The 22187-nt window shown below is 51.1% G+C and overlaps 1 protein-coding gene across 3 annotated transcripts in view; it reads right to left on the reverse strand.

Moving 5' to 3' along the window:
- The window catches only part of DDB2 (damage specific DNA binding protein 2), a 171319-nt gene that overhangs the window by 110636 nt on the left and 38496 nt on the right, over positions 1 to 22187 (reverse strand). For 2 of the 3 annotated variants that reach the window (XM_085646608.1, XM_085646610.1), the window contains exons 5-6: positions 8339 to 8508; positions 4006 to 4105 (exon numbers count right to left, since the gene is read on the reverse strand). In XM_085646608.1, the coding sequence (XP_085502734.1) occupies positions 4006 to 4105; positions 8339 to 8508 (270 nt within the window). Of the gene's footprint in view, positions 1 to 4005; positions 4106 to 8338; positions 8509 to 12618; positions 12765 to 22187 lie in introns of all 3 variants that reach the window. The other variant, XM_085646609.1, reaches the window with a different exon arrangement.

Raw genomic sequence — 22187 nt, forward strand, 5'->3', positions numbered from 1 at the left:
CCTCAAAGGAACTGGCCCCTCTCGTTGGAGTGGATGGAGAGTGGCAAACAACAATGCCCCCCAAGCCCCCACGGGGGCCTATAAGGAAATGGTCACTGCCCCTCTCGTTGGAGCGGCCCGCAACAGCGGGTCCGCTCAGAAAGCAAACAAAAGGGAACCCCCTCGAGCCCCCTCTTACCGGCTTTCGGCGGGTGTCCTTTTTCCGGCGGTGGATCCATCTCCTGGACGTCCTCTGGTTGGCACCGCGGGGCTCTCCTAAGCTCACGGGAGCCCCGCCTGGGTGCATACAGCCTCTTCCCTGCCTTCGGCTTCGTTAGTGCGGCGGGGACAGGCTCAGCGGCGTTTCCACTGGGGCAGAGGGGGCAGGCACCGACACTGTGCCTCGCGCCCCCCTCCGCCTCCCTCACCACTGGCTATGCAGGGGCTCCTCTCCGTGGCGGTGTAGGTCAGCACGACGCGGGGCTTCCCCTCCTCGCGGGAGCCCCGCGCTGCTCATTATCGCTTCGGCCGCCTTCCTGGACTGTTCTCTCGCGGGGCTCCCTTCCTGGAAGCCCCGCCCACAGAGTCCCTGCCTTCCGGGTCGCACTGGGCAGCAGCCCGGAAGGAATTAGATGTGCGGCTCGGGCCGCGGCGGTGATTCCTTGGGTAAAGTGCGGGGTGGGCACCCGCAATTCCAAATAAAGATAAGGCGGGGTGGGCACCCGCAGCTCAGCAAAATGCGGGGTGGGCACCCGCGAGACGGTCAACAAGCAGACATAAGCGGGGTGGGCTCCCGCATTCAAATCAACAAAACACAGATGCGGCAATGAGGGGTGGGCTCCCGCTCCCACGGTCAACCAGCGGGGTGGGCTCCCGCTCGGCAGCCACAACGGGGGAATCCCTACGCTGGGGATTCCCTCTGGGGACAAAGACAGCAGCCGAGCGCTGCAGAGTATACACGCTCCTTTTCTTGGCAATACAAGGATAGAGCGCTGGGGATTCCCTAGCCCGTCACATGACGTCAGGCAGCCAATCGCCAGACAAGGCACTCATCTCACAATGCACACAGAAATGCCCACTTCTAGAAGTGACACTTCCACAATAGGTACATTGACGCCGCACACATCATCGCGCAGCATTTCATCACACGAGTCCGCACATACCAAACTCGGCCCTGCACTCCCCACGCATCAGGAACTAACATGGTCACTCAGATCCCCCATGCATTCCTATGGGAGGGCAGGTCAGTCTCACTCAATGTAACCCAGAGCGCACGCACTTTACACTGGGACACAGTGTTAAAGCGCCTAGAGGCCTGAATCCACTAATACACCATAGGGAAAAGGCTAGGATAAATGCAAAAAGTTCTAGGGGTGAACTTGCCAGAAGGGCCAAGTCCAACAGTCTTCTTAATGTGTTTTGAATGACTAATCAATTCTTGGGCTCCCCTCCAAATCAGACAAACTGTGTGTAGGAAAGTGCCCCTTTATGACATGGTCACCCCCACTTTTTGCCTGGTAAATGATGTGATTTCGACTGAAAGTTCACTTGGTTCCTTCTAACCAGGTCCCCGCTGCCAAACTGTAAAAATGTTCCCCCAATTGGCAAAATCTTTTGTAGCTTCTGTAAATCCCTAGTAAATGGTTCCCTGGTACGTAGGGCCTGAGGTACTAAAGAGGGCCTCTTAGGGCTGCAGCATGAATTGTGGCATCCTAAGGGACCCCTTACCGAGCACATGCAAGACTGCCATTGCAGGCTGCGTGTCTTGGTGCAGACAAAAGTGAAAACACATGTCACATGTCCCTGTGTGTCATGTCTCCTAACACTACATGTCATATTTTTAAGTCATCCCACAGCAGGCCTGACAGCCCTAAGGCAGGGTGCTGAATATTACATGTGAGGTCATACCTGCACGAGCAGATATGCCCCAGTTCTATAAGTGCCAGTACAAGTGCGGACACTGGTGAAAATGAGTTCCCCAGCTACATGATGGCTTCACTACAGATAGGGATGTTTGATTACAAACGTCTCATACTAATAAACCCACACTGATGCCAGTGTTGGATTTTCCAATATATGCACCCAGAGGGCACCTTTGAGGTGCCCCCTGAAAACCTACCAGCCTCTGGTGTGCTTGCGGACTGGTTTCTGCCAGCCTGCTACCTGAGACGCTCTTCTGACCTCCTAGGGTGAGAGACCTTGCTCTCAGGAGACCCAGAACAAAAGCCTGCCCAAGAGGGGATGTAACACCCCCTCCGACAGGAGGACCTGCTGATTAGCCTCCTAGGGCCGGCAAGAGTCAAAGAAGCTGCGTCCTTTGGAATGCGAATATGCTTCCCCTCAAAGGAGAGGAAGCTGATTGCGCCCCCCCGTCCAGAACCCCCTTGGCACCTGGACAGTCAGGAAAATTAGCTGGTCAGGTAGGCATATCACCTTCAAGCTAGTACCACCCCTAAGGTGGGCTACTGTGAGGACACAATTTTTCAGAAGTCTTTGTGATGGCATACTTAGGAATTCTGGGACAGGGTTCTGCCCACTTCACACAGGAAGTGTTCATATACGGGGCGTAGTGACCCCAAGGGTCAGTAGCCCATTGGCTACTAACCTGCACTTGCCTAACGTCTCTAAATGCAGTATTTAGGGGAGTCCTTAGCACCAGAGAAGCAGATCCTGATGACCTATGAAGAAGGACGACACACAGAGCTGCAACAGCAGAAGACAGAGAGCACCTGACTTGGCCTCAGCCCCGCTGTCCTTTCTGCTGTTCTCTGTCAAACCTGCGCAAAAGACAACTAGTCCTGCAGCTATGTGCTTCCAAAACCTGGGAGGACTGCCTGCCTTCAATAAAGACCAAGACCTCCCAAAGAACAGTGGAACTGTTCCCTGCATCCTGCAGGAACTCCAAAAGAGAAAGCTCTGAAGCCTCTGGAACTGCCAAAACCAGATAACCGAAGCCACCACTACTTTGTCACCTCCGGCCCGAACTGGAGTGGGCCACCTGTGTGAACAAGGTTCCCCAGCCCTCCAGCGTTCAAGTCCACAGTATTTACACCCCTCATGGACTCCCCGATGTGGCCTGCAGTCCCTGCATGCAGGCCCCCTCAATGGCGACAGCTCCCAGTAAGAAAAACCCGATGACTAAAGACACCTGTGCATCCATTGCCCCTGTATCGTGGAAAAGAGGATCCCAGGTGTCCCTATGTCCTTGAGCATCGCAAGCTTTGAACCCTCCTGTTGGTTGACCCAGATTGACTTCCGAGCCAGAACCTGCAGCTTTTTTTAAAGTGACCAATCCCCGTTGAAACGCATTGGGCTCCTGATGCGGATTTGCACCGTGCACCTCGTGCTGCTGGTGGTGTACTGCTGGTGCTGCCTTGGACCTTGCCCGCCACTCACCTTCACTCCTGGAGACTGGTCCTGTAAGTCGCTGTACTATACCTGTGTACAGAACTTGTTCTTCCTTCCATGGGATAGATAACATTGCAAAACTCAGAAATATGCACCCTTTCCAATATTTAAAGTGAAATTAATTTATATTTAAAAAGTTACTTATCCGAACGATTTGTGTCTGATGCCTAAACATATATAGAGATATTTAAAATTTTTATAAATTGGTGTGGATCTCCTTTTTGAATTGTGTCTTTTATTGATCATTGTGTGGATTTACAAATGTCTCGCACTCCTGTGTTAAGCCTAAGGCTGATCGACCACACTACCCCTAACAGAGCCCTTTGGGATTACATAGCAAGCCCCTGTCCACTCATAAGGGAGCCCCTGGACTCTGCACGGTATATCAGATTTCTGATATATTACATAAAGAGCCAGCTTCCTACACAGTGCCACCATGTGGCAGACTGCCATAAGTCCTGGTGTAGACAAGTGCCAGGGCTGAGCCCTGGTAACCACCGGCACAAATTAAGCAGTGACCCAACGCTAGATTAACTGCAGTGATATGCTCTCTGTGGAAGTAGTTAGAACCCAAGAACTGGCTGCATTTCCCACCCCTGTTACACCCACGACTCTTACCTTGGAACCGTCTGTACTGAGGAGCAGCACTTTTCCCACGTTGTCTCCTGTGACCAGGGTGTGACTGCTTCCCGACACGTCTACACTGCAGTACCAAAAGCTGGAGGGAGACAATTGGAAACAGTCACGAAGCAGAAAAGACTCATCAGAAACCAAGTGACAAGGCACAAACCACAGAGAGAGCCCAGCAGTGTCACTCAGTAATGTCTTTGAGAGAACTGGAGAGGCAGCAAGAGGCATTGAGACCACCATAAAAATGAAGCAAGAGGGCAGGAGAGGAAGTGAGAGAGTTGGAGAGGCAGTAAGAGCCTGCACGGCAGCAGGAGACACAGCAAGAGCAGCGAGAGAACCAGGAAGAGACAGCTGGAGAGCCAGGAAAAAGCAGCAAGAAAGCATGCAAGAGACTGGGAGAGCCAGCGAGAGAACCAGGAAGAGACAGCGACACAACCAGGAAGAGACAGCGAAAGAACCAGGAAAAGGCAGCAAGAAAGCATGCAAGAGAGTGGGAGAGCCAGCGAGAGAACCAGGAAGAGACAGCGAGAGAACCAGGAAGAGACAGCGAAAGAACCAGGAAGAGACAGCAAGAAAGCATGCAAAAGGGACGGAGAGAGCAGAAGAGACAGCTAGAGATCAGGAAAGACATCAAGAGAGTGGGAAATATAGCAAGAGTGACAGGAAGATGCATCGATACAGCACAGGGGCAGCAAGAGGCATTGAGACCACCACAAAAATGAAACAAGAGGGTAGGTGAGGAAGTGAGAGAGTTCGCCCGAGGGGCGGAGGGGCAGCCCGAGGGGTAGAGAGCCAATGGAGAGGCAGCCTGAGAGAAGGAGAAGCAGCCTGAGGGACGGAGGGGCAGCCCGAGGGACGGAGGGGCAGCCCGAGGGACGGAGGGGCAGCCCGAGGGACGGAAGGGCAGCCCGAGGGACGGAAGGGCAGCCCGAGGGACGGAAGGGCAGCCCGAGGGACGGAAGGGCGGACAGCCCGAGGGACGGAAGGGCAGCCCGAGGGACGGAAGGGCGGACAGCCCGAGGGACAGAGGGGCAGCCCGAGGGACAGAGGGGCAGCCCGAGGGACGGAGGGGCAGCCCGAGGGACGGAGGGGCAGCCCGAGGGACGGAGGGGCAGCCCGAGGGACGGAGGGGCAGCCCGAGGGACGGAGGGGCAGCCCGAGGGACGGAGGGGCAGCCCGAGGGACGGAGGGGCAGCCCGAGGGACGGAGGGGCAGCCCGAGGGACAGAGGGGCAGCCCGAGGGACAGAGGGGCAGCCCGAGGGACAGAGGGGCAGCCCGAGGGACAGAGGGGCAGCCCGAGGGACAGAGGGGCAGCCCGAGGGACAGAGGGGCAGCCCGAGGGACAGAGGGGAAGCCCGAGGGACAGAGGGGAAGCCCGAGGGACGGAGGGGAAGCCCGAGGGACGGAGGGGCAGCCCGAGGGACGGAGGGGCAGCCCGAGGGACGGAGGGGCAGCCCGAGGGACGGAGGGGCAGCCCGAGGGACGGAGGGGCAGCCCGAGGGACGGAGGGGCAGCCAGAGGGACAGCCAGAGGGACGGAGAGGCAGCCCGAGGGACGGAGAGGCAGCCCGAGGGACGGAGAGGCAGCCCGAGGGACGGAGGGGCAGCCCGAGGGACGGAGGGGCAGCCCGAGGGACGGAGGGGCAGCCCGAGGGACGGAGGGGCAGCCCGAGGGACGGAGGGGCAGCCCGAGGGACGGAGGGGCAGCCCGAGGGACGGAGGGGCAGCCCGAGGGACGGAGGGGCAGCCCGAGGGACGGAGGGGCAGCCCGAGGGACGGAGGGGCAGCCCGAGGGACGGAGGGGCAGCCCGAGGGACGGAGGGGCAGCCCGAGGGACGGAGGGGCAGCCCGAGGGACGGAGAAGCAGACTCAGGGACGGAGAAGCAGACTCAGGGACGGAGAAGCAGACTCAGGGACGGAGAAGCAGACTCAGGGACGGAGAAGCAGACTCAGGGACGGAGAAGCAGACTCAGGGACGGAGAAGCAGACTCAGGGACGGAGAAGCAGACTCAGGGACGGAGAAGCAGACTCAGGGACGGAGAAGCAGACTCAGGGACGGAGAAGCAGACTCAGGGACGGAGAGGCAGACTCAGGGACGGAGAGGCAGACTCAGGGACGGAGAGGCAGCCTGAGGGACGGAGAGGCAGCCTGAGGGACGCAGAGGCAGCCTGAGGGACGGAGAGGCAGCCTGAGGGACGGAGAGGCAGCCTGAGGGACGGAGAGGCAGCCTGAGGGACGGAGAGGCAGCCTGAGGGACGGAGAGGCAGCCTGAGGGACGGAGAGGCAGCCTGAGGGACGGAGAGGCAGCCTGAGGGACGGAGGGGCAGCCTGAGGGATGGAGAGGCAGCCTGAGGGATGGAGGGGCAGCCTGAGGGACGGAGGGGCAGCCTGAGGGACGGAGGGGCAGCCTGAGGGACGGAGGGGCAGCCTGAGGGACAGAGGGGCAGCCTGAGGGACAGAGGGGCAGCCTGAGGGACAGACTCAGGGACGGAGAAGCAGCCTCAGGGACGGAGAAGCAGCCTCAGGGATGCAGAGGCAGCCTCAGGGATGCAGAGGCAGCCTCAGGGATGGAGAGGCAGCCTCAGGGATGGAGAGGCAGCCTCAGGGATGGAGAGGCAGCCTCAGGGATGGAGAGGCAGCCTCAGGGATGGAGAGGCAGCCTCAGGGATGGTGAGGCAGCCTCAGGGATGGAGAGGCAGCCTCAGGGATGGAGAGGCAGCCTGAGGGATGGAGAGGCAGCCTGAGGGATGGAGAGGCAGCCTGAGGGATGGAGAGGCAGCCTGAGTGATAGAGAGGCAGCCTGAGTGATAGAGAGGCAGCCTGAGTGATAGAGAGGCAGCCTGAGTGATAGAGAAGCAGCCTGAGTGATAGAGAGGCAGCCTGAGAGATAGAGAGGCAGCCTGAGAGATAGAGAGGCAGCCTGAGAGATAGAGAGGCAGCCTGAGAGATAGAGAGGCAGCCTGAGAGATAGAGAGGCAGCCTGAGAGATAGAGAGGCAGCCTGAGAGATAGAGAGGCAGCCTGAGTGATAGAGAGGCAGCCTGAGTGATAGAGAGGCAGCCTGAGAGATAGAGAGGCACCATGAGGGATCGAGAGGCAGCATGAGAGAGAGAGGCAGCATGAGAGAGAGAGGCAGCCTGAGAGATGGAGAGGCAGCATGAGAGATGGAGAGGCAGCATGAGAGATGGAGAGGCAGCATGAGAGATAGAGAGGCAGCCAGAGGGACGGAGAGGCTGCCTGAGGGGCAGCCCGAGGGGCGGAGAGGCTGCCTGAGGGGCAGCCCGGGGGACGGAGAGGCTGCCTGAGGGGCAGCCCGAGGGACGGAGAGGCAGCCCGAGGGGCAGCCCGAGGGACGGAGAGGCAGCCCGAGGGACGGAGGGGCAGCCCGAGGGACGGAGGGGCAGCCCGAGGGACGGAGGGGCAGCCCGAGGGACGGAGGGGCAGCCCGAGGGACGGAGGGGCAGCCCGAGGGACGGAGGGGCAGCCCGAGGGACGGAGGGGCAGCCCGAGGGACGGAGGGGCAGCCCGAGGGACGGAGGGGCAGCCCGAGGGACGGAGGGGCAGCTCGAGGGACGGAGAGGCAGCCTGAGGGACGGAGAGGCAGCCTGAGGGACGGAGAGGCAGCCTGAGGGACGGAGAGGCAGCCTGAGGGGCAGCCCGAGGGGCGGAGAGGCTGCCTGAGGGGCAGCCCGGGGGACGGAGAGGCTGCCTGAGGGACGGAGAGGCAGCCTGAGGGACGGAGAGGCAGCCTGAGGGACGGAGAGGCAGCCTGAGGGACGGAGAGGCAGCCTGAGGGACGGAGAGGCAGCCTGAGGGACGGAGAGGCAGCCTGAGGGACGGAGAGGCAGCCTGAGGGACGGAGAAGCAGACTGAGGTATGGAGAAGCAGACTGAGGGATGCAGGGGCAGCCTGAAGGGTGGAGAGGCAGCCTGAAGGGTGGAGAGGCAGCCTGAGAGAGTGAGAAATGCTGTGAGATTGCGGGTAAGGCAGCTACACAGCAGCAAAGGAAGAAACCGCAAGAGAGGTAGCGAGTTTGAGGGAGGCAGTGGGAACAAGGGGGCAAATGCACAAAAGCAGGAGAGGCGGTTCAAGTCTAATCACCCCGCCCCCATATATACATGGAGCAGAGAAGTCTGATGTGTGCTACCGCCTCTTGCCTTCTTTAAGGGACTCTTGTGGTTTTCTACTGAGGTTTCCAGTCTCTGTCGGGAATCCGTTCTGAGCATCATCTATCACATGGGCACCTGTTTGTGGCGATACTAACATTACAATATGACCCACCCGCAGCCAAGGAAGCGAGCAACACGCCAGGCCATCCTCACCAAACGTTGTGGTGATCATGACCACAGGCAGGCGTGCGTGACAGGATCTGCTGCTGCGATTGGCTGTTGAGGTCCTGAAGACTAAGTGTGCCATCCCCGGACGCGGTGAAGAGCTTCGCCGAGTGCCGCGGGCTGAACTTCATACCACCGATGAAATCTCCTGCCCCTTTCTGAAAAACACAGAAGGGGTTCATGGGCCAATAATAATCCACATTGGTAAAGCGAGAATAATCACCAGTAAGGGTCTCTAGGCGCTGGGGGCCGTCGGGAAGCTTAAGCAAGCTATTGCCCACAGTCACATGGTGCTGGGGTAATCTGTCGCCGGCGCTGGGGATCGAACCGTGATCTCCAGCAAGCAAGCGATGGATATGTTGCTGCCTCGGTGTCAGGTTTTATGCATGAATATTGACTCTCTCGCCTTACAGAAAAGTAAACATGGGGACCCTAAGGATGCAGTGCACCCGAAGAGGTTCTTGCAATCTGTGGGGCCAGTTAACTATGCCTAGGCCCTACGATAATTAGACAGACGGACTAAGGAAAGCCGGATGGGCAAACCATGAACGACATTCACATGCAGAACACAGGTGCAGTACTGCACAGAACTGGAAATCAACCAACGTGGTCAGCTGCCTAGACCATGAAACAGCTTAAAGGTGACTCGGACATCTTCCTCAAAATACATTTCTACATCACTAGCACAGTGCCATGGCATGCAGGCCTCCAAAACAGACTACTGAACTAGGACAACATAGTCTCTGACCCTAATGCAACTTCACTGGCTGCTCTGCCAGGCCAGTGTCATCTTAGGCAACAACTAACACCGCTCATCCCTGCGTAGCCACAAAACCAGCGTGTCTCGAAGGGCAACACAACAGTAAGCCACAGCACCTTACTCCTGCAATAAAAGAAAACTGAAAACGAAAAGACGAGGAAACTGGGCCTCTAAAGTTCCTTATCAAAGCTAAAGAACATTTACCTACCAATCAAGCTTGCTCTTTTGAGTAAGATCAGAGATAAAAGTGTAGATCTTGAAGGAACGGCTCCCTGAACCGATAAAGACCCTCAAGCAGCTCTTGGCATTGAAGTGACACTGGTAGAGAACTTAAAGCTGCTCCTGGCATCAGAGTACCACCAGAAGAGAACCCGAAGCAGCTCCTGGCATCTGAGTACCACCAGAAGAGAACCTGAAGCAGCTCCTGGCTTCAGAGTACCACCAGAAGAGAACCTCAAGCTGCTCCTGGCTTCAGAGTACCACCAGAAGAGAACCTCAAGCTGCTCCTGGCATCAGAGTACCTGCAGAAGAGAACCTGAAGCAGCTCCTGGCATCTGAGTACCACCAGAAGAGAACCTGAAGCAGCTCCTGGCATCTGAGTACCACCAGAAGAGAACCTCAAGCTGCTCCTGGCATCGGAGTACCACCAGAAGAGAACCTCAAGCTGCTCCTGGCTTCAGAGTACCACCAGAAAAAGAAACTCTAGCTGGTCAGGGCATTCGAGTACCACTAGACAAGAACCTCAAGCTGCTCCTGGCATCCGAGTACCTGCAGAAGAGAACCTGAAGCAGCTCCTGGCATCTGAGTACCACCAGAAGAGAACCTGAAGCTGCTCCAGGCATCCTAGTACCACCAGAAGAGAACCGCAAGCTGCTCCTGGCTTCAGAGTACCACCAGAAGAGAACCTCAAGCTACTCCTGGCATCAGAGTACCAGCAGAAGAGAACCTGAGGCAGCTCCTGGCAGCGGAGTACCACCAGACGAGAACCTCAAGCTGCTCCTGGCATCGGAGTACCACCAGAAGAGAACGTCAAGCTGCTCCTGGCATCGGAGTACCACCAGAAGAGAACCTCAAGCTGCTCCTGGCATCGCAGCACCACCAGAAGAAAACCTCAAGCTGCTGCTGGCATCCGTGTACCACCAAAAGGGAACCTCAAGCTGCTCCAGGCATCGAAGTACCACCAGAAGAGAACCTCAAGCTGCTCCTGGCATCGGAGTACCACCAGAAGAGAACCGCAAGCTGTTCCTGGCATCGGAGTACCACCAGAAGAGAACTGCAAGCTGCTCCTTGCTTCAGAGTACCACCAGAAAAAGAAACTCTAGCTGGTCAGGGCATTCGAGTACCACTAGACAAGAACCTCAAGCTGCTCCTGGCATCCGAGTACCTGCAGAAGAGAACCTGAAGCAGCTCCTGGCATCTGAGTACCACCAGAAGAGAACCTGAAGCTGCTCCAGGCATCCTAGTACCACCAGAAGAGAACCGCAAGCTGCTCCTGGCTTCAGAGTACCACCAGAAGAGAACCTCAAGCTACTCCTGGCATCAGAGTACCAGCAGAAGAGAACCTGAGGCAGCTCCTGGCAGCGGAGTACCACCAGACGAGAACCTCAAGCTGCTCCTGGCATCGGAGTACCACCAGAAGAGAACCTCAAGCTGCTCCTGGCATCGGAGTACCACCAGAAGAGAACCTCAAGCTGCTCCTGGCATCAGAGTACCAGCAGAAGAGAACCTGAAGCAGCTCCTGGCAGCGGAGTACCACCAGACAATAACCTCAAGCTGCTCCAGGCATCCGAGTACCACCAGAAGAGAACCGCAAGCTGCTCCTGGCTTCAGAGTACCACCAGAAGAGAACCTCAAGCTGCTCCTGGCTTCAGAGTACCACAAGAAGAGAACCGCAAGCTGCTCCTGGCTTCAGAGTACCACCAGAAGAGAACCTCCTCTTTGGTACAGGAGCATAAATTGACTCTTTCCCTTTGTCACTTTCTGTTCCTTACAAACTAATTTTCTGATACTCAGTCGCAATACAAACATGGATGCACATAACGTGTGTGCTGGCTGCGCTACCTCGGAGTGCACAACCCTTGCTGTGACCAGGACTCGCATGTGGATAAACCTAAACTTTTCAGAGTATGCAAACTAAGCTTGTATCTAGTTTCTACATACATCACTTGAAACCTTCAACCCTGATAAATGATGTTTTGCAGTATGAGGAGCATGCGTGTGGTGATAACGACTGTCGGGTCAGGGTAGAACTCTGGGTGCACCTCTCCTGGGTGGTAAAGGGGAGATGAGTGCTCTACTGGATGTAAGGGAAAGGACTACTCCATCTGGGAACCACAAGATGGATGGTGGAACACAATGGAAAAAGGAAAATGGCCCACCATTATCTCAGAGAGACACTACGAAGGCTACAAGACAAACAGGCAAACATCGCAGTCTCTTCAAATGGCAGCTCATAAGCAGGACATGGCCAGGCTTGTTTGCTGTCCATTATGAAGCCCCTGCACCAGAGATTTCACTGAATCGTGGCTTATGTTAAAACGTTTGGAATGTTGGCTTACGACAGCGTAAGTCAGAGGCCGTCATGGGATAAGTGCCATGAGGAAGTATATTCAAACAGAACAGAAATTAAATAACAACATAACACACACGACTCAAAACGCATTCCGGACAGAAACTGGATTCCACATTTAGGAACAAATATTCGCACATCACTGGGATTTACATCTTCCACTGGGTCTGCCCTGGAATAGGGACGGAGAAGGTTTGGAGTTTTGGGGATAGCGAGTACCCGGTGATAGGCGAACAGATTTGAGGTACTAGGGAAAGTGAGTACCCGGGGATGGGCAGAGAGGTTTGTGATATTGGGGAAAGGAGGCACCAGGTACTGGCTAAGAGGTTTGGGGTACGGAGGAAAAAAGGCACCTGGTGATGGGCTAAAAGGTTTGGGGTACTAGGTTCAGCGAGCACCTGGGATGGCATAGAGACTTAGGGTATCAAAATAGAGAGTACGTGGGAATGGGCTACGAGTGAGTCTGATATAGCAGAGTCGTAGGACAGAAACACCTACGGCAGAGGTAGGGTCCAGATTGGCAATCCATTGAAATCAGTATTCAGGGCAGGGCCAAAAGTGGGCGTGGAATAACTAGGGTGCAACGAGGTGTGTATCTGAATTCTATGTTGCAAGTTTAAGACAGGGTCTCCAATAATTGCGTAGCAGTTATGTATGTGTATGCTTATGCGAGTCTGGAACATTGATGTTACTGGCCTGGTTCACATGTGAGGCGATGGCACAGACTGACCAGTCTCTTCAGCCACTTTTAAATCCCAGTGACCGGTTCTCTATTATCTACGACTGAAAAGCTGGATTGTCGTGACCAGATCTTAGCAGTGAATTCTCTCTTTGCCTTCTCCATTACCCTAAGATGTCTCCTCCATCCCAAAGAACAAAAGAAATCACGCTCCCCTGAGCACTTTCGCCCCAAACATGAGGTGGTGGTACACTGCTTACTCCCAGGTGTCTGTGCTGGTGAACACACGAAGAACTTTCCCAGTAAAATCTTGCAGCATGGTGGTCCCGGAGACAGATGAGGTGTACAGCTGGTTATGATTGAAAGGGTTAAACCTCATCCTTGTGATCGCCCCTCCAGCGCCCATCTAAGACAAAAAGGAGGCAGTGAGAAAGAGGGCATTGCATGGAGACTCCTGCAAGCAGGGCAGGTTCCAATCATTCGTATTTGAGAACAAGGCAACTCTTTACTCGTCAGTTACTTTCTGTTGTGGTTGTCCTTGTACCCAAGACTGACCATCTGCTCCAGTCTTCTCAGCCAGCACTATAAGACCATCTGTGCCGAACAAATACTTTACAAACACAAAGAACATCTAAGCACAGGTCCAGAGGCCTCAATCACAATACAGAGGGAACCAATCACAATACAACCACATGCACTGTCACCTATCGAGCAGACCGAAATATAGCGCCTCTTCGGCAGACATTAAAAGAGTGCAACGTGTAAAGACTACAGTAAAACAGCGGGAAATTTCTCGTCTTTGGAAATAAGATGGCGCCTCTGCTTTGCATGGAAATGGAGAAAAGACATTTTGAGAAAAGTATTGGTTTTTTTTAAACCTTAATGACTGCAGCAAAATGTATTTTACACACCAATTACTTCTTTGTTCAGATGTTTAATTGTGTATGGGTCAAGTCTAAAAATAAACAGAATGGGGGAAGAGAATGCAAAAATGTGTGAAGCATTTTGACAAACTCAGTTTAAATATCAAACTGACTCAGCTGCCTTAACCACTGCTCAAAAGACTGCCTTAACTCAGTGCATAACACATCAAGAGACAACAGTAATGTCAATATCTAAAAACAGAGCATGCACCAAGAAAACACATGTTTAAATGCAAAGACTGTATAATGTGTATTTGTTCATTTAACAGCCAGCATTCTAGGAAAACAATGTCTAAGGACAGTCTTAAGTACTTGTGTCGGCTCATACACTCCGTTTATCTGCTGGGCTTATATACATGATCATTCTTTTACTAAATTGAAGTTATTGCTTTCTGATCAAAAGCGTATTCGAATTAGTAGAACTAGCGCTCCCCACTAGGGATAACGTCCCTTAGATGCACAGCTAAATTCTAAAGGAGGACTGCGATACCTCACTACACGCCCTTAATTTAGTAAAAGAATGATCACGTATATAAACCCAGCAGATAAACGGAGTGCGTGAGCCAACCCAAATACTTGTATCCTTACCTGATCAAGGCACCTGGCACCCAACAGCATACTTGTCTTATGATGGCTTTTCCAACCTAACCGATCAAAGAGCCAACACATTTGCATTTTCAGATAATGAAACGCAAAGAATTTACTCCTTAATAATAAGTGGAAATGACTGCCTTGTTATATTTGACAAAGAGAGAGAGAGGAGTCAATGATTACATGCTAGCACACTTATCAAATACCATCGTACACACGGATACCAAGGGGACTTAGAATCCTGTTAAAACCATCTTTATTCAAAAACAACTCTAAATTTGAATGGTGGAATGAAATCCTAAACAAATGGTCCTTGGATTTAAACCTCTTAATAGCAGAGGAATTATCCAAACTTCTAGAAGTGAAATCAAACAACTCAAATGTGAACTTTTTACAAAATCGACGCCGAAGATTGGTCTAAAACCCTAGCTGATATCAACAGTCAATTGACCCGACACACTTAAGAAATCACGAAGCACAAGATCAGAAAGTTTAAACGCGATAGCATTGATAACAAGCTACAAAAAACTCAAAAAGCAAGAAAACTCATCATACCAACTTGTCAAAAAAGAATAGGCAATCATTCACCAATTAGCCATGAACCCGGATATAATTTATTGTAAAGCAAATAAAGGGGGAGCGCTTGTAGTAATGAATTCTACTTACTACAACCAAAATGTAAAAAACCATGTTCTTAACACATCTACCTACCAGAGATTGGATTACAATCCAACAGGAGAATTTATGAAGGAGTTGAAAGACATCTTAGACATGGTTTTGAACAAGGGGACCATCACTGAAGCATACAAATGTTATTTAACACAAGAACACCCAAAAAGTCCTGTGATTTACATGTTACCCAAAATCCACATGGACTTGACCGCACCACTATTCAGACCAATTGTATCTACCCAGGGATCCATCCACGAACAGACAGCCAAATATTTGGACTGCCACTTACAACCTTTGGTACAGAAGATGATCACGTACATTAAAGACACCACCTCATTTTTACAGAAGATCCAGGAATTGGAAATTGATCACGACCAGAACATTCTTATGTGCACCATTGACGTCAAAGCTTTGTACAAGTCAATTGCCCACGACCTGGGTATTGAATTGGTGTAACATTTTCTGATCATTCTAGTATGGACGAAGATCTGTAGGTGTTTTTACTCGAACCCTTACATTTTACGCTCTATCGCAGTTACTTTTCTTGGAACCAAGAATTCTTTTTACAACTCATAGGTACTTACATGGGTAATTGTGCTACCCAAAATTACGCTAATCTCTTCATGCACAAATTTGAAATTATCACATTCTTTCTAATGCTTACTGGAAAAACAATCTCATCATTTTTTTTTTTAAGATACATCAACGACATCCTTGATTTATGGAATAGAACCAACGGTGAAATCATCTCAGCTATTGAAGCACTGACCAACATCAATGACCGCAAAGGGTTCAATAACAATATCAGTGATGACTGTGTTACTTTCCTAGATGTATTGTTATCCGTGGTGAACAACAAGTTTGAAACTAATATACACAAGAAGGAAACTCAGGGTGAAGGATCATTCGGAGAACCAGGTCTTAAGGTCCGTTTTGAAATGGGTCAGCGACGCGAATTGCCTGAGGTTGGGGGGCTGAGTGTTCCAGGTCTTGGCGGCGAGGTAGGAGAATGAACTTCAACTGGTTCTGGTCTTGTAGATCCTGGGGACGGAGGCTAGGGCGAGTTGGGCAGAACAGAGTTGTCTAGCGTCTATGTGGAATGCGAGGCGTTTGTTCAGGTATCCTGGTCCTTCGTCATGGAGAGCTTTGTGGGCATGTGTGAGGAGCTTGAAGGTGATTCTCTTGTTGACTGGGAGCCAGTGGAGTTGTCGGAGGTCTTTTGGATTGTGGCTGCGGTGGGGATGTCGAGGACTAGTCTGGCTGCGGCGTTATGAACGTTCTGTCGTTTCTTGAGCGGTTTCTGGGTGACACCGGCGTAGAGTGTGTTGCCATACTTGAGTCTGCTGGTGAGGAGTGCGTGGGTGACCATCATTCTGGATTCTGTGGGGATCCATCTCAATGTCTTTCAAAGCAGGCAGAGCATGTGGAATCAGGCTGAGGAGACTGCATTGATTTAGCGGTTCATTGTGCGCGATGAGTCCAGTATGATGCAGAGGTTGGTTGCGTAGCCCGTCTGGGTGGGAGGGGGTCCCAGAGCGCTGCCCACCTAGAGTCATCCAAGGCTGAAAGGGGGTGGGGGTGGGGGGGAAGGCAGGAGGAGTTATTGGGTCTTGTCTGATTTGAGGTTGAGGCCCCTGTCTTTCATCCAGGTGGCGGCGGCCTTCATTCCGCTGTGGAAGTTGGTTCTGGCGGTTGTGGGTTTGTGAGTGAGGGAGAGGATCATCTGGGTTTCGTTGGCGTAGGAGATAATGTGGAGTCTGTGGCTTCTGATGATGGCAGCACGGGAGGCCATGCAGACATTGCAAAGGGTGAGGCTCAGGGAGGAGCCCTAGGGCACTCCGCAGCTGATCTCTGTAGGTTTTGAGAAGAACGGAGGTAGTCTAATTCTCTGAGTCTGGCCAATGAGGAAGGAGTAGATCCAGTCCAGTGCCTTGTCGTGGATGCCGGTGTCGTGCAGTCTCGTGATTAGGGTGCGATGGTAGACAGTGTCGAACGCACCCAAGAGGTCCAGTAGGATGAGGGCTGCGGTCTCGCCCCATTTGAGGAGGAAGCGGATGTCGTCGTGGCGGTGAGGGTGGCGGTCTCAGTGGTGTTGCAGCTTCGGAAGCCTGATTGGGAGGTGTCCAGGACGTGTTTCACTTCTATGAACGCAGAGAGTTGTGCATTGATGGCCTTCCTAATGACCTTGTTTGGAATGGAAGGTGGGAGATGGGTCTGAAGTTCTTGAGCCTTGTCAGGTCAGCGGACGATTTCTTCAGCAGGGGGTTGATCTCGGAGTGTTTCCACTCATCGGGGAAGGTGACGGTTTCGAAGGAGAAGTTGATGGCTGTGCGGTGAAGCTGGAGGGGGCGATGGCAGCGGCTGCTCTGTGGAAGATGTGGTACGGGCTGGGATCCAACTGGGCTCCTCAGTGGATGCTCTTCATGGTCTTGAGTGTGTCCTCTGTTGTGAGCGGGGCCCACCAAAGGACGGTCTGTTGGTGTAGGGCGTAGTTGCTTGCGGTGGTTTTGGCCATAGTGGTAAGGTCTAGGGTGTCGAAGCGGTCGTAGAGCTGCCTGATCTTGTGGTGGAGGAAGGTGCAGAGTTTGTTGCAGAGGTCTTGGGAGAGCGGACGAATGTGGTATCACTGTTGGGCCTGGCAAACTCCATGACGATGGGGAAGAGTTCTTTGCTGTTGTGTGCGTTGGCCCCAATTCTGTCTTGGAGGGCCATTTTCTTTGTGGTTTTGAGGAGGATGTGGTGTGCGTTGATGGCGGATTCAAAGGTAATGTGGGTTTCCAGGGTTCTGTTGTTCTCCATCTCTTCTCGAGTCGTCTGCAGGTGTGTTTGGACCCGTGGAGGGCGGAAGTGAACCAGCTGGCTTTCTTGGAGTGTTGCTTGTCTGGAGTCTTGAGGGGTGCCAGAGTGTTGGCGCACTTGGAAATCCATTTGTGGAGGTTGCGTGCTGTGGTGTTGCAGTCCACTAGTGGATTGGTTGTGCTGAGGGAGTCGACAAGAAGTTCTTCGGTGGTGCGACGGGGAGAAGGGGCGGTGAGGGTGGTGTTGTACAGTGGGCGTGGTGAAGGCAAGATGCACGCAGTGGTGGTAGGTCCAGGAGAGTTTGGTGGTGTGGCTGTAGCTGATGTTCCTGCTGGAGGAGAAGATGGGGTCGAGCGTGTGGCCGGCTGTGTGAGTTCGATGTTTAAGTCCAATCTATTACACTTGAATAGTTTCCATCAAAATTCACTCAAAATGCACTTACCATATTCACAGCTTTTAAGAGTTTAAAAGAATTGTTTCAATCCCAATAAACTGGAAGTAAACATGCTTGATATGAGGTTATCCACCTGAAGTATTAAATAACGCTTTGGCAGGATCAGCAACCAAAACTCGGAATCAACTATTATCTTCCACCAATGAACCTTGTAAATCCAAGAGAGTGGTTCTAGTGTCCAAGTTCTCCACTAGAAGCCTGGCATTCAAGAAAATCATTCATAAATATTGGCCAATGATACAAATGGTATCTTTGCTGGTTTTCCTCCATTTACCTACAAGCGAAACAAAAACATAAAAGAACTCCTAGGAAAGAGGGGGAACGTCAATGATGGAGCAGAATACAAAGGAACTGTTACTGGTTTGAATTATAACAACATCATAAAAGGTAACTACCTAAACCACCCACTTAAAGGTATCGAGATACACATCACTGCCAGCTGTGACACGAGGAATGTAGTGTGTTTGTTGAAATGCCCGTGTGGCCTGGTCTCCGTTGGAAAGACAGAACGTAAAATCAAAGTCAGACTGAACGAGCATAAGAGCAACATCAGAACACAGAATGCCAAATCAGACGTAGCCACTCACTTCACGGTGTCTAACCATAACGTCAGTCGAAAACGCTACATGATATGAGAAACTGTTGACCCCATGGAAGGTAAAGACAATTGAAAGTGCCTTTTTACAACGAGAAACATACTGGATCAAAAGACTTGATTCACTGATGCCTAAGGTTCTTAATGATCGCATTGAATACAGTTGCTTCCTATAATTGGGGAGCGCTAGGCGCCCCACTTCCCTGGACACTTGCATCTCACCTTCCTTTATCCCACATAACTGGACTCATTTGGTTATTTAAAATAGTTTTAATCATACAGTATCCACATTTCTAACTTTATTTAAAAAAAATTATATTGTCCACATTTTTTTTCTCCCTGGTTCTTAAGCTTATATTTATTTTACACTGCCGTCATTCCTCCTCAGATACATATGTTCATCCACTCCTCTATAATGGTCTTTCTCGGTTTTATGAGTTCTGATCGTCTTTTTTCCATGTCTTTTCAGGTTTACTTTTCCACATTCCAACTCCCCACACTTGAACAGTCCACTAAGGACTTATTAATTTTCAATGTTCACTTTCAGTTTCATCTTTAACCTCACTTCACCCACACTAATCCTTTGTATCTTGTTCCCCCTCACATACTCCAGCTTTGGGGTTTAACACCTCTCTAACAAGGCTGCTCCATGTTGCGATGAATAAGACAGTCATTTTTCGCTGTCTTGGCATTTTTATAACTTCGGGTACATCACGCCCACCAACTACGGTGATGAACCAAGATGCGAGACTCGAATGCGCGTCTTTTCGGAAGTTTGACTGACACCCGTTTTAATCGCTTAGATGGCATTTTACCGTTTCACGCTTAGCTTTTCTTTACACTTTAATGTTTTCATTGATCACTGCGGAATCGCACTGATATGGAACCTGCCTGCCAGTGATTCTGTTTGTTTACACGAGTCGACATTATTTGAATGCAGCATGTTTTTCCATTATCCCAGCTTCACGTTTTTTGCATATCCGGTTTACACACCCTTTAACTGGTACTGGCATTTCACTTCGAGCGAGCCACTGGTTTACGTTTTCATCCACTTACGAGATTCCCTCAGCGGAATCGTACGGATTTTACTCTGCACATGACAACTTTCCGAACAGTGGATTTATCGAGATCTCCCTAATGACGTCATGCTCATTTGCACCTACCGGCATCACTTGAATCCAGCAGGTTTTTTTATCATCTTGCTTTCACTATTTTACCTCACATATATAACCAAAGGAGTGTCATGTACAGTAGGAGGTTGACACGTGGTGAGCCAACCACAGGGCATGAGTTTTACAGACCACTTTGACGGGATTTCCACCCATAGCTTTTGGTGATGGACATTCCCTCGCCATGACAGCCGTTCTCTACTTCATCTCATCTCTTCTATTGCTTTTTTCAGGATCAACAACCCCTGATGAAGGGCCGGACAAGCCCGAAATACATTTGGATGATTTGAAAACTTGTTTGATTCGCCTCATTCATGGATTCATGGAACATTTTGTAGATGAAAGGCCATTTACATAGAAAATGTGATTATTCTCAAATGAAGGAATTCTTGAATGAATAAAATCAGCAAACCAAAAAATATCGTGTACAACTGGATGTTAATCATCAATGAATAACTGATTAATGTCCTCCATTTGGTATGTAGTGGTGCATCTAAGGGACACTATCCCCAGGTGGAGCGCTAATTCTACTAAGAACAGGTGCTGGAGCGGGTTATGCAAAAAAATTTTGGTTATGCATGTTTTATTAATTAGATTAATTAATTATAATCGAACTAATGGATTGGAGTGATGTGGAAAATATTTACCAACCTTACTAATGTATGAATTACACGTGGGATTTGCATCTGCATGGCTTAATTAATACGTGAACTAAATTTCGTACGCATACTAATGAGACAATTAGAATATTGCATGATATATGTCGCTTTTGTGATGTATTTGTGATTCGTGCTTTATTTAGTAAGTATAAACCGCATTGTGTTGCTTTTGCTAGATAAATACACACACATATGGGTATTAGCGAGGGAATAACATTTAATTAGTCATTTTTATGTATTAATTAAGTTTTTGTGTTTCTTTGCTTAAGTTGACCATTTTGGCCTATCGAAAGATGGCTGCCTTTGGTGCCTAACCCGACTGCCGACGCTGAACAAGGTTTGGGTGAAGTGCGCCTGCGCTGACAATAGATACACAGTGGCCTCGTCCTGACCCCTGATGAACATGTACCCTTCAAGGTTGCTCTGGGACGCAAGCCAGCTTTTCTGAATGAACAATAATGTGCTACTAAAAACCGGATAATTCAAGTACAATGACATCAGAGACTTTATTTTGATGAGAATCCTGTCAGACGATTTCAATGGACCAATCAGAACATTTGAAGACCCGTTTTCGATACAAATTGTCAATGATTTTTACTATAAATTATGGTAGAATAGAGAGGTTGGTGCGGGTTCGTTTCTGGCCTCTCTCGATTTCCTGACGTTATGCTGACGGAGAGGACGGCGACACTGCAGGACAGCTGTTAGCCTGAATCTTTGACGGACTGAATTAATGCCCAAAACTCCTGATGAACTGAACCTACTAAATTGATGGGCATAGATTTGCGAGACTGCCAGATTTGACATAGAGGACGACATTTAGCCAGAATAGGTAAATGTATTAATGAGAAGGTTAAATTAGAGAATTAGAAAGTCACTTAAACCTGCAACTAACTGATCTGTCCCGATTTAAGAGAGGAATACTAAAGGTGAAGTTCGGGGCCTAATGAGTATCAGAAGGCTGTGTAGGTTTGTCGCTCATTAGGGTAGTAGTGGTATTTTGCCTCTCATTTTCCAGCGCTTGGAAGGATAATCGCCTCCCACAGGACTGATGTTGAGTGAATGTTGGCGTTATGGGCCCCACCAGCGAATGTATGGATAGTGTGCGTGTGTGAGATCTTTTGGTCCGTGAAGGTAGGGAGGGATTTTGCACTCCGCGCTGGAGCACAGGCAGACACTATAGGGGCATATCTGCTCATGCAGTCATTCCCTCACGAGAGGTGCAGTGCACCCTGCCTTAGGGCTGTGAGGCCAGCCGTATGCGGCGTCTTCCTATCTATGCCTCTTGCAGTGCTGGTAGGCCTGGCACACAGGGGTGTGTGTGACAGGTTTACTCATCTCTTATCTGCCCCAAGACACACAGACTGCAGTGGCAGTATGCCTGTGTTTGGCGAGGGATCTCTTAGGGGGACACAATACATGCTGCAGCCCTTGGAGACCCTCTCTGGTCACAATGCCCTTGAACCTCTAGTATCTTTTACAAGGGACTTGTATGTGAACTTCAGGTGCCAATTGTGGAAACAAAGGGACAGTGTGGGGAACGAACACAGGCAATGGGAACCTAATTAGCAGGAACACAGTGCACACTCACTCAAAGATGAGTCAGTCAGGGAAAGAGTGGGGGGTAACCATGCCAAAAGAGACCTTCCTACAGCCACCTCCTCCTGGCATCCTTGATCAGATGGCCAGAATCTAAGGCCGTCCCTTGCAAACACGGGGCGAAGAACCAATTTCATGTATGGAAAATGAGCTATCTTTTCCTCTTCCTACCCCTTGGGCCCGATTTAGATCCGGGTGCATGAGTTACTCTGTCATAACAGTAACGGATATCCCGTCCGCCGGAAAATAAATCTCATAGGATATAATGGGATTTATATTTCGTCAGACAGAATATCCCTCACTGCTGAGACAGATGAACCCATCTGCTGAGATTTAAATCAGAGCCGGACTCTTTGCACCATCATCTC

This window comes from Triturus cristatus, chromosome 3_1 (genome assembly GCF_964204655.1).
Source record: "Triturus cristatus chromosome 3_1, aTriCri1.1, whole genome shotgun sequence".
Taxonomy (NCBI): domain Eukaryota; kingdom Metazoa; phylum Chordata; class Amphibia; order Caudata; family Salamandridae; genus Triturus; species Triturus cristatus.